This window comes from Helobdella robusta, assembly GCF_000326865.2.
Source record: "Helobdella robusta unplaced genomic scaffold HELROscaffold_2, whole genome shotgun sequence".
In the NCBI taxonomy this organism is placed as follows: domain Eukaryota; kingdom Metazoa; phylum Annelida; class Clitellata; order Rhynchobdellida; family Glossiphoniidae; genus Helobdella; species Helobdella robusta.
The window spans coordinates 6,025,549-6,039,555 of record NW_008704083.1 but is presented as its reverse complement, the minus strand read 5'-3'; the positions used below and the strand labels follow the sequence as shown (position 1 = coordinate 6,039,555).

Sequence of the window (14,007 nt, the reverse complement as noted above, 5' to 3'; positions counted from 1 at the left end):
TTCTTTTGTTGATATTGTTCCGGTGAAACCCACATGGCAGTCGATTGTGTAAGAACAATCATTTTCGTTTTAACAGCTGCAGGTTCAGTTGTCACTGTAATTTTCTTTCTGAATTTCAGAATTTCAATTTAGGAGTCAGTGCTTGAACTATAACTGTGAAAGACAGTATCATATGTATATAATTTATTTTTGTATTTTTCCAGCTTTTATTAGCTAAAACAAATTTTGCTTGATTTTCGAGCTTACATCTATTTTTAAAAATTTAAATGTTTGAAAGCAAAATCTCAAGTTTCATAATTATTTATTTAATTTGTTAAACAAAACAAAATGATTGCAGAACATAAATGAATACTAAAAAGATTTCCAGTTTATTGTTTGTCATACAGATACCAATTATAAGCCAAGAAAGAAGTAGCAAATGATGTTAAGAATGAAGAAATAAGATTCACATTATGATTGTCTAGTAATGGGATTCCAGATATATGGACGACACTACTTGCAGGGCTTCCAACAATCAATTTGCGTTGTGTACAATAACCTAAATAAATTCATATTTCAATAAAATAGAATCAGTATAAATAAGCACTATTAAAGTTTAATCTGTGTTGTTATTAATTATGATTGCTCTTAAATGAAACAACACACCTGAATACTGTAATGTAGCACCAAGTAATGAATCAATCAGAGAACCTAGAAGGCCTGCAAATCCGCCTAAAATTATTATTGGCCATTGTATTGGATGCATTGGTAACTGTCTATCCACCAATATGTGATTTGTCAAATAAAAAGTAAGTCCAATGAGCAGCCCTCCCAAAAAACTAGCTACTGTACCAGCTAATGATATGGCACCATTTGTACCTGTGGTGGAAACATATACATGTATTATTTATAATAAAATATTAAAATTATGTTTTACCATTGACAATTACCAGTATGCACTCTCTTAAAATTTGTGATCAATATTGGATTTGAGCTGCCAACAACAGATCCAATTTCAGATGCCAGAGTGTCTCCACAGCAACAGGCAAGAGCGCCAACCAGGCCACAGGATAGCCATGATGCAGAGTAAAACCTAGAAAAGTCAATTGGTAACTCCCTACAACCGTTATCTATCATGTAGAGAATGGCGAGTTGTGCAGCCACTCCTCCATTGCATATGACTTGCAACCAATTTCTTTGCCCACCTGGTGACAGAATTAGTAAAATTGTGAAAATCAGCGCTGTTGGAGATAATTAAAGTGGGATTATAAACAATTAAATACCTGAAATTACACATAATTTAAAAATTGCGCTCATTTAAAGCCATTTATGCCTGACAAATTGAACAGAAATGCAAAGTGAAATTATTATAACTAATTGATTAGAATTATAAAATGTATTGCATCTTCAACAACAGCAACACACGTTTAGACGACATTTTCCCCGAGATCGGGGGTTTCCGTTTGGCTACCTATGATGAAACCATTGTCACTTCTGTCATCATATGTAATTTATTTGGCTAATTTTTACGCAGGATGCCCTTCCTTACGCAACCACAGTTATAAGCGGTGGGCCTAGCCTTTGATGATCCAACATCACTCACAAGGCAGTGAGGGTCAGTTTAATGTCATAACCAGGACAGGTATTGCATCTTCACAATAAAACTATATTGCAGCATCAAAGAAAAATAACAGGCAATAACATACATATACCATTTATTAATCTCAAATTTCAGCACTATGATGCAGGTTCATTTAAGAATTTTATTTAATTATTAAATTCAAATCTATATCAAGAAGATACACAAATCTATATAAAATATAAAAACTAATTTTAAAAACCTTCTTTATAGTTTTCTTCAAATTTGCATTTCTGTCCTGATCTCCACTTTGTTACTGTGGAACCAAGCATGAAGAAAACAAACAGACACGCAAAAAAGCTCAAGCTGCTAATAGTCATTACAAATCCTATAATAAAACCTTGAAAAACAATTTTGTTAAAACACAAAATTAAAATTAATTACCAATTAATTTAAGAAATTGCTTAAAATCATTATAGATAGATTTTTTTGTAATTAAAGTTTTTTGTCTTACTAACCCACTTGAGCCCCACTAGAGCTAAGGCTTCTTTTTTTCAACCCATAATAAACCAATATAGTTGGCAAGAACACAGCAGCTAAACATCGTAATGGCTGTGCAAATGGCTCTGTTTAGATTATATTTAATATAAAATTAATGGCTATGATATAACATGATTTTTTTTAAATTATACTACTATTTTCAACTAATCTTATCTGAATCTAATCAGAGTCTGAAAAGGTTTTATTTTATATGAAACTAATAAAATAAGGCAAACTACAGCTGTGACTATATAATATATACTTGTCAGTTGTTTTGATTTTGACAACATATTCAAAAATTCAAAATTTGCATATAAGGCTAAAAACAAGCCAGTGCATAGCACATTATAGTAGGTAGACAGTACAGTAAGTAAGCAAACTGTTGGTAGGATAGGGTGAAAGGGGAGTAGCTGTAGTAGTGTAGTTTGTAGGGTTTTCTTATTAATTTTAATAAATTAGATAATAATTACATAATTACTGTTAGAAATGTTAAAAAGCTCAATCAGATATATATATATATATATATATATACAATTATTTATTAAGATCACTGTGTTTTCGGCATTATTGAACTTGTAGTTGAGTGCATAACGCATTAATTACACTTTACATAATGCAACTACAAGTTGAATAATGCAAGTTGAATACTACAAGTTGAGTTGATCTTTATAAATAATTGTATTTATAATTTTATATTTATGATAGTCTAAACACAATATATATATATATATATATATATATATATATATTATATAATGTGTAGCATGTAACTGTGATAGGAGATCTTTTGTGCTTTGTCATGTTATTTAATTAATATTAATTAATTTAATCATTAGTTTCACTACACCACTACTACTACTACACTACATGCACTTCAAAACAACACCAACTACTAATTAAGCTAGGCCATCGCACTAACAGCTAACTAAATCTAACTAAATTTAAGTTTAAAAAGTTTTAATTAAATTTTAAATTAAATTCTAAAATTGTATTAATTAAATTTATAATTAGCATTAATATTATTAATTCAATTTAATTTTTTTAATTAGATTAAAATTTTAGTTTTAATTTTTAAATAAATAACCAGTGGCAGTGTTAGTAACAATTGCCAATAGAAACCAAACAACTAATGATGTGACAAGAGCGAGAAAAAATAGCAGCGGAAGCAAAATCATTTAGCTAATAATTAACAAGCATTCGTTAATAAATATTTTTCGTTTATATATTCTATTTTATATAACTATTCTTTATTTATGTGTAGCATATATTTGATATATCGTAACGAAAACTGAACTTAACTGCATGGAGACCGACATAAAAACATCTAGCGACATTTTTAAGATACAATGAACAAATGAACAAGGTGGTTTCTGTCTAAATTTCTGTGGTAGGACTTCAGGGGTCATTTGACGTAGACGGATCAATAATTAAAGAAATATTTCTTTTGAAATTGAAAAAATTTTTCTACTCCGGTTCTCTTTCTTATTGCAGGCATTGTTAAACATTTATTACATTTTATACAGAGAGAATTTATGTCTTTATGATGTAGACGTAGCTCTGCCAAACGCTGGTTTGCTCACAAGTCATTCTATACTTCAAAACTTTTGTAACAAAAACTCTACTATTCACACTACACGACATTCATGCAAAATGTATGCACGCTCCAGCAGCGTATCATAACCGAATGATTTGCTCAGTCTTTAAGTATCTGTCGAGCCAAACCATCACGTAATAACATGAAACCTGGTATTTTTCACCGACTGAGCTAACTCGCCAACTATACCTGTTATGAAGTTGTACATATCATAAGTTGCAAATAAGTATTGATTGTAGGTAATTATATATAATGCGGTCGAGTTCGGATTAACGAATGGTCTAGTAGGACAAGTGTCTATGAATTTTGATATCAGGAAGACCCAAAACCAAAACGTTTCTAGGATCCCTCAATCTTGTGGATCTTATGACTTTAAGAAATTTAACTTCGACCTTTTTATGGCATCTAATTATGGCATCTTTCAATCGCAAGCCATACTTTTTGAGCCCCTAGTCATGATCTTGGTATAAAATTTTATTAACGTTATGCTTTGCTCTTCAATCCTAATTAATAATGAGCAGATAATAATCTTTCTAGTTCTTCTAGCTTTCACAGTTTTTATATCGTTGAAACTGTTTAACAGTGGCGCAGCAAGGAGAAAGCAACCTGGCCAGTTACCCGGGCTACTATTACAATGCTTTCCATTCAACATCGGCTCAATTCCAATTTTCAAATTCCGTGATAAATGATAAATTATTCCTAATAACTTCATTAGACGTAAAGTTATTTAAGAATAACAAACGATCAACTTAGATTAGTTCAATAAACAAATAATAAATGGCATACATGTTTTTTTCGATTGTTTGTCTTTGTTGCTGCAGCTGAGCTTGTTGGGATAATTAAAAATTCATGCCGTGAATCAGCGCACGGCAAGCAGTGGGTCGGCCTGTGATGTGATGTGATGCTCCTTCCTCTCTCCTATCTCGTTCACTCCACTCCCTGTTGTTTACATGGCACGATAATATAGTGAGATGATGATCTGAGTTTGCTTTGTACTTTTCAGTTTTAATTTTTTCACCCTTTTGTTGGAAATTTTCAATGTTAGACTTTTAAATTTTAATAATGTGTTTTTGCTAAAATATCGAATTTATTGAATCAAAATTCAAGCAGTTTCAGTGTGGGCACAAACGAAGTTAGCAAGAGCTAAAAACTATTAAATTTGATTTAATAAATAAAAATTAATTAAATAAAATTAAATTTTTAACTAGTAGAAACTTTGAACCAATGATTAGACTTCTTAGATAAGATATTTAGACTTTTTATATAGGCCAATCAATTACTTAATACACATTAATATTAAATTAAACTGAACGTTGAACCAATGATTAGATTTAGTTTAGAGGCCAATCACTCAAATGTAATAATTATAATATAATATAATGAAACATTTATTTTATTATGTTGTTTCCATATTTCAGAAATTAAAAATGACCCTGGAGAACTATAATAATAATAATAATAAGCCATTTAAAGTGATCCCAAGTGAGTCAAACCAGTTAGTTGGCTCGTCAGATTTGTTGTATTGTAATGAACAGAAAAATGAAAAAGTATTAAAATTTGATGAACCATTGGACAGCAGAAACATTCCCTCTTCAGTAAATGTTGTCATTGGTCGATCCATGTCATCTGATAACAGCGGTTATAATAGGTTAATAGTTGATTAATGATAATGTGTTTTAGATGTATATTAAGTTTGATTTGTTTTTTCAATCAAGGAATAATCAACTTTGTTTAATAATTAAACAAAAATTAAACTTTATTTTATATCTAATCTATTATTTTCAGCTTGGTACAACTAAATGACAAAAACAAAGGGGTTCAAGTTAAAGTGATTTCATCTCCATCACTGACAACATTCACCACCTCAGCACCATATCCAAACAATCCTTTCTTGAAAGGTCAACTTGCTAGCACCAGAAACACAAAAGGATTTTTGGAAGGGGTGTTTGGTTGTTTCAGGCCTGTTATATCATTCATAAGTCGAAGTGCTTCTATCAATTTCAAACAACCAGGTTCCTATAAACAAAACAGATCTTTTTTGATGATTAGAAATATTTTCTAGTTTCATTTGGATGATTGTTAGAAGAACATGTCATTTTAGATGATTAGAAATATTTTCTAGTTTCATTTGGATGATTGTTAGAAGAACATGTCATTTATGTTGAAATATTTCATAAATTATTTTCATGATGTCAACAGTTTGGATGTCATTTTGTTTCATTATGGTATAGAAGTTTGTTTTATATCTTTATCATTAATTGATATTAATTAACAAATTACAGAACGAAATTGGGAGATAGCATTTGAGAACATTCAGGATCTGCAATGGTTGGGAAGTGGGACTCAAGGAGCTGTGTTTCTGGGCAGACTGGATCAAGAAATGGTGGCTGTCAAAAAGGTTTTGTCACTGAAAGAAACAGACATCAGACATTTGAGATTGCTTAACCATCCTAATATCATCTCATTCAGGTTGTCTTAATTGGCTTTCAGCCATAACTAATAATACAAATAACAACAGTAAAAATATAAATAATAACTATTATTGTTGTTATTATTATTATATTTTAATAATAAAAGACTTGCCAACTGCTTGACAATTTTATTTATTAGTTTCACTTTCTCCTAATTTATTGTAATATCATTAATCATTTGTTTTTACGATCCTTCATTTTGTTTTGTTCTTGCTTTATTTTCCACGTTTGTTTGTTAGGGGTGTCTGCACACAGGCTCCATGCTACTGCATCGTCATGGAGTACTGTCCTTATGGACAACTCTATGATATTCTCAAAAACAACCTTGACCTCCCGCCATCTCTTCTCTACGATTGGATGAAACAGATTGCCAATGGCATGAATTATTTACATACAAACAAAATCATTCATAGGGATTTGAAGTCACCTAAGTTAGTTCATTTCAAATGCAAATTTATAAAGCTTCATCTTTTCATTTGTATGATGTTTTTTTTATTCAACTTTTCTAACAATTGTTGTAACTGATTTTGAAATTAACATTTTTCAATGGCTCTCCAGTACCATTAAATAAACTTTCTAATTATTCTGACTACAACTACACCTTGTTCTGTTCAGCATTTTACTGACATACAATGACGTGGTGCGCATATCAGACTTTGGAACGAGTCGTGAGATGGATGAGCGGAGTGTGAAGATGTCGTTTGCTGGCACAGTGGCCTGGATGGCTCCCGAAGTCATCAGGAATGAATCGTGCTCGGAAAAAATTGATATCTGGTGAAGAAAAGATCTTTATTTCTATAATAATTTGATGTTTTTCAAATTTTTGTTGTTTCATTTTTTTTTCTTGCAGCTTGTTGGTACTTTTTATAAACTTCTGCAGTGGACTGGTGTTGTTGAGAATTTTCGGGTATATATTTTATATTTTAACTATTTTTCCTACAGGTCCTATGGCGTGGTACTGTGGGAGTTGATAACCCACGAAACACCATACAAGAATGTTGACTCATCCGCCATAATCTGGGGAGTGGGTAGCAACAGTCTCCATCTTCCACTGCCCAGCAAATGCCCTGAAGGATTGAAGTTGTTGCTCAACATGTGCTGGCTAGTCATTTTGATTGATTCAGCTTCTTTTCATTAGATTTTACAGCTGATCAAACAATTAAATTGCCCTAAAAGTTGTTGTTGATGTCAAAATTGATGGTAACTGTTTTGTTGTTTTGTTTTCATTTTTTATAAATATGGATAATTTCAATCATGAATTATAAGCATTCATTAATTCATCGGTGTAACTTCAATTTCTGCAGGAGTCCCAAGCCACACAATCGTCCATCCTTCCAGCAGATCCTCATCCATTTGGAGATTGCATTAACTGATTGGCTCAGCATTCCAACAACCGAATTTTATGCACTACAAGTATTCACATGTCAATCTTTTCATTGCCCGTCAACTAATCATCTCATCGATTTTTCGTTCTCATGTATTTGCTAATTCAATTTCATTTCATCATCATATCACTACACCATATTTTATCATTACAATCTTGAACATTATTTCAAAAATAAAATGATTTTAATGACCTCAACTGCACACAGACATCTTGGAAGAAGGAAGTAGATGAATTGATGTCTATAATGCAGACGAACAGTCCTACCTACCAGAACAATGAAGAAGTTCTCGTTTCAAAGAGGAAAGCAGAACTGAGGTGGGTTGGGTGGGTTGGTGCTTCTTGTAGTCTGTCTGTTTGTTTGTTTGTAGGTGGTGTCATTTTATTTGGTGGTGTTGGAAAGAACAATTATTAAATTCATCATACTGCTGTTTGACTGCAAAATATCATATCCTTTATTGTTTCATCTCCTTTACTGCTTTATGCTATGTAAAAAGTTTTGTTCTACTGAATATTTTCTGGAACCGACTGAACAATGAACCGCTTAGAAAATGTAACAGAGTAACTTGTAAATGAATGTAAGTTGTTTGTATGTTTGACTGCACTCTTTATGAACTTATTTTGAAACTAATGCAGACATGCCCAGGACGTGAGAGAACATTATGAGCGCAAACTTCAGCGAGCCAACAACTTGTACGTTGAACTGACCAACTGCATGCTCCAACTAGAGAAGAGAGAACAAGAACTTATCAGGTCATTTTCTGCTCACTTGTTTATTCGTTTACTTGTTCATTGTTTTTTGTTCATGTTTGTTTGTTCATTCGTTCACTGATGAATTATTTATTAATTTGTTGTTATGGCTGATTATTATTTGATATTTTATGAATAATTAATTTTCTGTTGATTTGTCAAATGATATGTGCAACGATTCGTTGATTGTTGGATGAATGTTTAGTGCTTTATTAGATGACTGTCAGATAAATTTTCATTAGAAAGTAGAGTATCAGATTTGGATGAAAAATATCCAACTGCTACTCCGGCCATTAAAACTTCCTACTTTTCGACTTTCAGAAAAAATTTTCAGTTTCTGCATCATAATTTTACTTACATATCACTAATAAATGAAAAATACTTAAAAAAAACACTTAAAATCAATTAATATAATTGTTTATCTTAATAAAATTACTGTATAAAATTCCGACTTTGGCAAAAATTTCTGACTCCAACACTCCGCTAGAAAGTTCAAGATGTTATTATTTGCAGCATTTTATTTTTCTAAATTGAAGTAAGTCATAAGAAGTTGTTACTACATTGCAACATATCTCTAACTGAATAACTGAGGAACATTACAATTTATTATCTTGAAATATTACGCCTCTACACACATGAGAGGCTGGCTCATTGTTGGTTGTTAACTACAGGAGGGAGATTGATCAGAACTCTCCCAGACGACCTGTCAGCATCATGAAGCCCATCATCAAAGCTCAACAAATGCTCGATTGCAATTTGTTAGTACTCACGTCAAACATTGATTGATTGATTGATTGAATGATTGATTGATTGATTGATTGATTGATTGATTGATTGATTGATTGATTGATTGATTGATTGATTGATTGATTGATTGATTGATTGATTGATTGATTGATCGGTCGATTGATTGATTGATTGATCGATTGATTGATTGATTGATTGTTTGATTAATTACTTAATTTATTGATTAGCTAATTGACTAATTAGCTGATCAGTTGATCCTTTAGCTGCCTAGAAACTGAGGAAATAATTAAATTCTGCTTAATTTTTGAAATGTATTGATAAAGAGCATCAGTTTTGTTTAACCCTTTGAGTATATACTCAATGCCCTTGTAATTACGTTATGTTTGTAAGAGTTTCTCGAACAAATTATCATAAACAACAGTTTATTTATATGACTATTTAACAACAAAAACAGAAAAAATGAGTTGAGTACCAAGAAGTCGACGAGATTTGTTGCAAAGTCAGAAACAAGAGCTATGGAGCCAATACCATCATCATCTTCCTCCTCTTTGTCATCAATGGTTTATCAACAAGCTAACCAGACAATAAATAATAATAATAATAATAATAGTGAACAACTTGCATGTAAAAATAATTTAAGGAGAAATAAGCAGCTTTATAACAATGATCATGTTAATGACAATGTTGATGATTCTATAGGCACTACCATTGCTAGAGCCACTACTCTTACTACTACAACAACAACAACTACCACTAATCATTTGAATAAAAACAATAACACGAATATAAGCAACAAAATCAACCCTACTAAACAAGAGAAAACATCAAAAAAATTATCAAAGAAATTAAATAGTTCAAATTATTATACATTGCACTTTTCGCCTAAAAAATCTATTGTTAAAAATAACAATAAGACTAACCGAACGAGTCAAAGCAACAACACCAACACAAATTCATTAACTAATGATGCAGCTATTGTAAATTCAGAAAACAACAGTAACTCTAATAATGATAATGATAATAACTCTAATAATAACAATAACAACAACAACAATCATAATAAATTACCAACATCATCTTCAACGTCAACACTTCCTCAATATCAACAGCCTCATCATCATTTCGTGCACTGGAGTGATGGGAAGACAACTGATGATGATGATAATGTCGTTAAGAAAAACAGAAAAGATTACAGATCCAAAAACAAGGGAAATAGAATGCTCTTTTCCAAAAACATTAATAACAACGTTAATAATAATAATAATAACAATAACACCAACAACGATAGTGAATTTAATAATAATAGTGAAAACGATGTCGACAGTGATAACAATAACAACTTGAAGCACTCTTGCAACAAATGCATGGGGAACAGTGATCATGGTAATTCAAGGACATCTCACCACTGTGTTGACGAGATGAACAACAATGTTAGTTGACAATAAAACGTTCTCTCAGTTTCAGTTTTTTCAACTTTTTTATTTCATGCCTTTATGAGATGAATGTGGCATTAGATTAAATTAAGATCTTTTGTGTAAAGCTATGTTCGTTGATGTTTTGATTTCTTAATGAGCATATGAATGAACGAATGAACAAACGAAAAAACGAACAAACAAACGAATGAACAGATCTGCTTGATGACGTCATGCATGAACCTCATGGAGAACTCGACATCATCCATCAACTCGGACAACTGCAACCTGGAGATGTTCATCAGCTCAACATCGGATGGTCTGAGTGAGAAGGAGAACAACATTCAGCTGATGAAGAGGAAAGTTCTAAACATGAACAGCAATTATTTCATCAACGATAATGACAACAACAGCCACAACAACGGCGAGGCTATCAGTGATAACAACAACAACAGCATTCCCAAGCGTAACAGGATGGCGGTTGCAGAAGTAAATATGAATTGTTTTATTAAATTCATGAATGAGATCATATGATAGGTAGATCTTGGTTAAGATTCTTTCATTAAATCTCTCATCCATTTTTTCTATTTGATTTTGCACATTCTTTGTGATGTAAAAATCTGGAAAAAGTGTTATGAACATTAAATGAAAACATTTAAAGGTAAATAATGTAAGTTATAAAAAAAATGGTTTCTACCATATTAGAAAAACATTTCCTGAGCTGGGGGGCAATGAAGTTTTAATGTTGTAAAGTTATGAAGATACTGCTTTAGATTGGGAGAAGTTAACCAAATTCACTCTTGTGGTTATGAAAGTGATTTCTTTTTTTTTTTAAAAAAAATAATGGTGATGAATTTTGATTTCTTCATTGTCATCTGATTATGTTAATCATTGCATTCTTGTAAAATCTATATATTCTCATTACAATGTGTTAACGTTCCAGCATTAACTATTTAAAATTTTCAGTCGAATGATTCGTCGCACAGTGAATTAGATGAACTCGTGGACTACCAAAACAATGTTGTCATGCAGCAGTAAGTACTCACATAGCATTGGCGAGTTGGAATACGGTCACTTTGGTCATCTGATTGTTTGGGAAAGTTTCTGTTTTGTTTTCACTTTTCCATGTTTCAGTGAGATTTCAATCAGTAAAAAAATCTGTTATTCCTTGTTACTGAATGTCACTTTTTTTTACGTTGTTTCTACTTTTTTTATGGGTAAATTGTTTATAATATGTTTTCATTATTATTATTCTTATTTGCAAATTCGAAAGTCAATTTTATCAAGTTGAGCTACTTTAAAAAAGAGATTTCAATTTTCAGTTTAAAATTTCCGTTGGCTTTGATTAGAATTGTTTGTACATTGTGTATCACGCTGCACAGGTCTCCTTACATTGTTGTTATGCAAGCATGATTGTCACCTTGCCCTTGTTTTTCAGTATTTGTTCAGCGAGATATATAAGTTGTTTTCCGTAAGTATTGTTTCATTTTATTGCATTAAGATTACAAGTATTTAGTAAAAACAAAGTCATTTCTCAAATAAATGGAGAGTTATTTAAATAATTTATTTTAATAACCTTTTTCATAAACTCGTGACGTTTGTTTACTATAGTCACATACTGTAAATAAACTCTAGAGATGCTTTCTATGTCGTGCAACTTTAACGTACGTTTTCCAATCGTTTAATGATATGATATTCAGATGTCAAGTCATCACTTCAGTCATCTGTTACTGTTCACCCATCGTCGTCATCGTTGTATTATTTGTACATTGAGTGCGAATAATTCAATTTCATATAGTAGGCTTACATGTACCTACATATATCTAGCAGCATTAAGTAACAAACAAATATGCTTATATCTAACATCAAAATATTAAATCAAAATAGACGTTATTGTATTAAAATTTCAAATAAATTTAGAAATCTTTAAAATCTTGTCAACTGTTATCATTTTCTTCGTTTAAGGTTAACGTATTCTCATTGTATTTTCAACATTACACTCACACAAATATATATATATATATATATATATATATATGTGTGTGTGTGTGTGTGTGTGTGTGTGTGTGTGTGTTGGTAATAGACCATAATTTTTATTTTTTACAATATTCTATAATGTCGTCAGTGATGTGCTTTTTTATTTTCTTAATTATTGTGTTTAGTTTAGTTTTTAGTTGAGGAGTGGGATCTTTTTTGATTACTTGGAACTTTTTTGTATCTTTGAGAACATCATTGAGTTTTTCATGATAAATAAATATATAAATATATATATATATATATATAAAATATATATATATATATATATATATATATAGAGAGAGAGAGAGAGAGAGAGAGAGAGATTTTCAGATAGATTTCAATGATGCCCATTATAGAGAGAGAGAAAGATTTTCAAATAGATTTCAATGATGCCCATTGTTTGATTTCTACCACAATACTTTTTTTAATTTTTTCTAAACTTGTTTTAAAAAAACTGTATCAAAAACGCACGCGCGCGCAAAGACACGCAGCCTAAATGTGATGTCGTCCTCCTCATGTGTGTACGTAATTGTAACTTTAACTTTTCAATGCCGTCGTTTGTTCGTGCTAATGTTGCTCACCACTCACAACCATGTAATTCATACGCCCATATTATGCTGTATATGTGTGTATATATATTTATTTATATTTATTCATTTATTAATTTATTTTAATTTTTTTTTGTTGAATTCCATTGAAATGATAATGCATTTAATTTTAATGAAAGTAATGTAAAAGGAACTTGAGAGTTGATGTTCATGTAATTTTCATTGCGATTCAATTGCTTGCTGTTGCTGCACGTTTTTTATTTTTTTTTAAACCATATATTTTTGCATCTCAAGTTGTTTATATTTTTTTTTCAAAATTTTGAATTTATTAACTAATTTGTGCCTGTACGTATAGCGTCATTTACGTGTTTGTCGTCGTTGTCGTGATATTCTTCGTACGGCTATTTAAGCATTAGTTGAGCAGCTTTTTAGAGTTCAGAGAATTTTTTAATTTTCATCTTGTACGTTGTTTTTATTTCTGTCTTGTATGTTAACTCCTTTTGTTTTCTGTGTTTTATACTTTCGTAAGTTTCTTATCTCCGTTTTGTTTTATAACTTGACGCATTACTCTACTCGCAGTCTTCATCGTGGCAAATTTAAATACCAGTTAGCGTTACATAATCATTCGTTGTAGTAGGTGTAACATTGTTATACATAATGGGCATGGACGCATTTCGTATAATTCCACGTAGCTCTTACTTTAATGAACAAATTATCTAATAAAAACTTCAGCTAGTCATTCCATAGTTTATTATAAAACATCTCTTCACTTTTGATCATGCAATTACGTCTGATCTTTCAAGGTTACAAAATTCAGCACGCTTTTTGTTTGACAAAAATCATGTTTAAGCAATCATATCGTTATATATTTTTTTGTTGTATTGTTTCTGTTTTATTAATTGATTGAATTTTAAGAAATATGATATCTTTATATAAATTTTAACTCAAGTTATAATTGATAAATTTAATCAACATTTAATATTT

General features: G+C 30.9%; 2 protein-coding genes across 2 annotated transcripts; one reads left to right on the top strand and one right to left on the bottom strand.

Annotated features, from left to right (window-relative positions):
- Positions 1-345: 345 nt before the first annotated feature.
- On the bottom strand, positions 346-3,386 carry HELRODRAFT_106099 (hypothetical protein). The gene is made up of 6 exons (XM_009017477.1): positions 3,183-3,386; positions 2,077-2,184; positions 1,821-1,958; positions 930-1,184; positions 646-858; positions 346-538 (listed from the first exon to the last, which is right to left on the bottom strand). The coding sequence occupies exons 1-6, from the start codon at positions 3,271-3,273 to the stop codon at positions 369-371; spliced, it is 975 nt and encodes a 324-aa protein (XP_009015725.1). The 5' UTR covers positions 3,274-3,386; the 3' UTR covers positions 346-368.
- A 2,233-nt stretch (positions 3,387-5,619) lies between these two features.
- Positions 5,620-8,379, top strand: HELRODRAFT_64665 (hypothetical protein; the record flags this gene model as incomplete). Its single annotated transcript, XM_009017476.1, has 8 exons — positions 5,620-5,704; positions 5,975-6,161; positions 6,403-6,594; positions 6,779-6,937; positions 7,106-7,268; positions 7,478-7,576; positions 7,756-7,865; positions 8,184-8,379. Coding segments are annotated over 8 exons (1,191 nt in total), but the record flags the coding sequence as incomplete, so codon positions are not given.
- Positions 8,380-14,007: the final 5,628 nt, after the last annotated feature.

Bases quoted from the DNA above. Each gene is read 5' to 3' on its own strand.
- HELRODRAFT_106099 (XM_009017477.1), bottom strand. From the start codon at position 3,273: ATGATTTTGCTTCCGCTGCTATTTTTTCTCGCTCTTGTCACATCATTA. The intron at 859-929 runs GTAATTGTCAAT...TTTCCACCACAG, and splicing joins TTTTAAGAGAGTGCATACTG to GTACAAATGGTGCCATATCA. The intron at 539-645 runs GTGTGTTGTTTC...GAATTTATTTAG, and splicing joins TGCTACATTACAGTATTCAG to GTTATTGTACACAACGCAAA.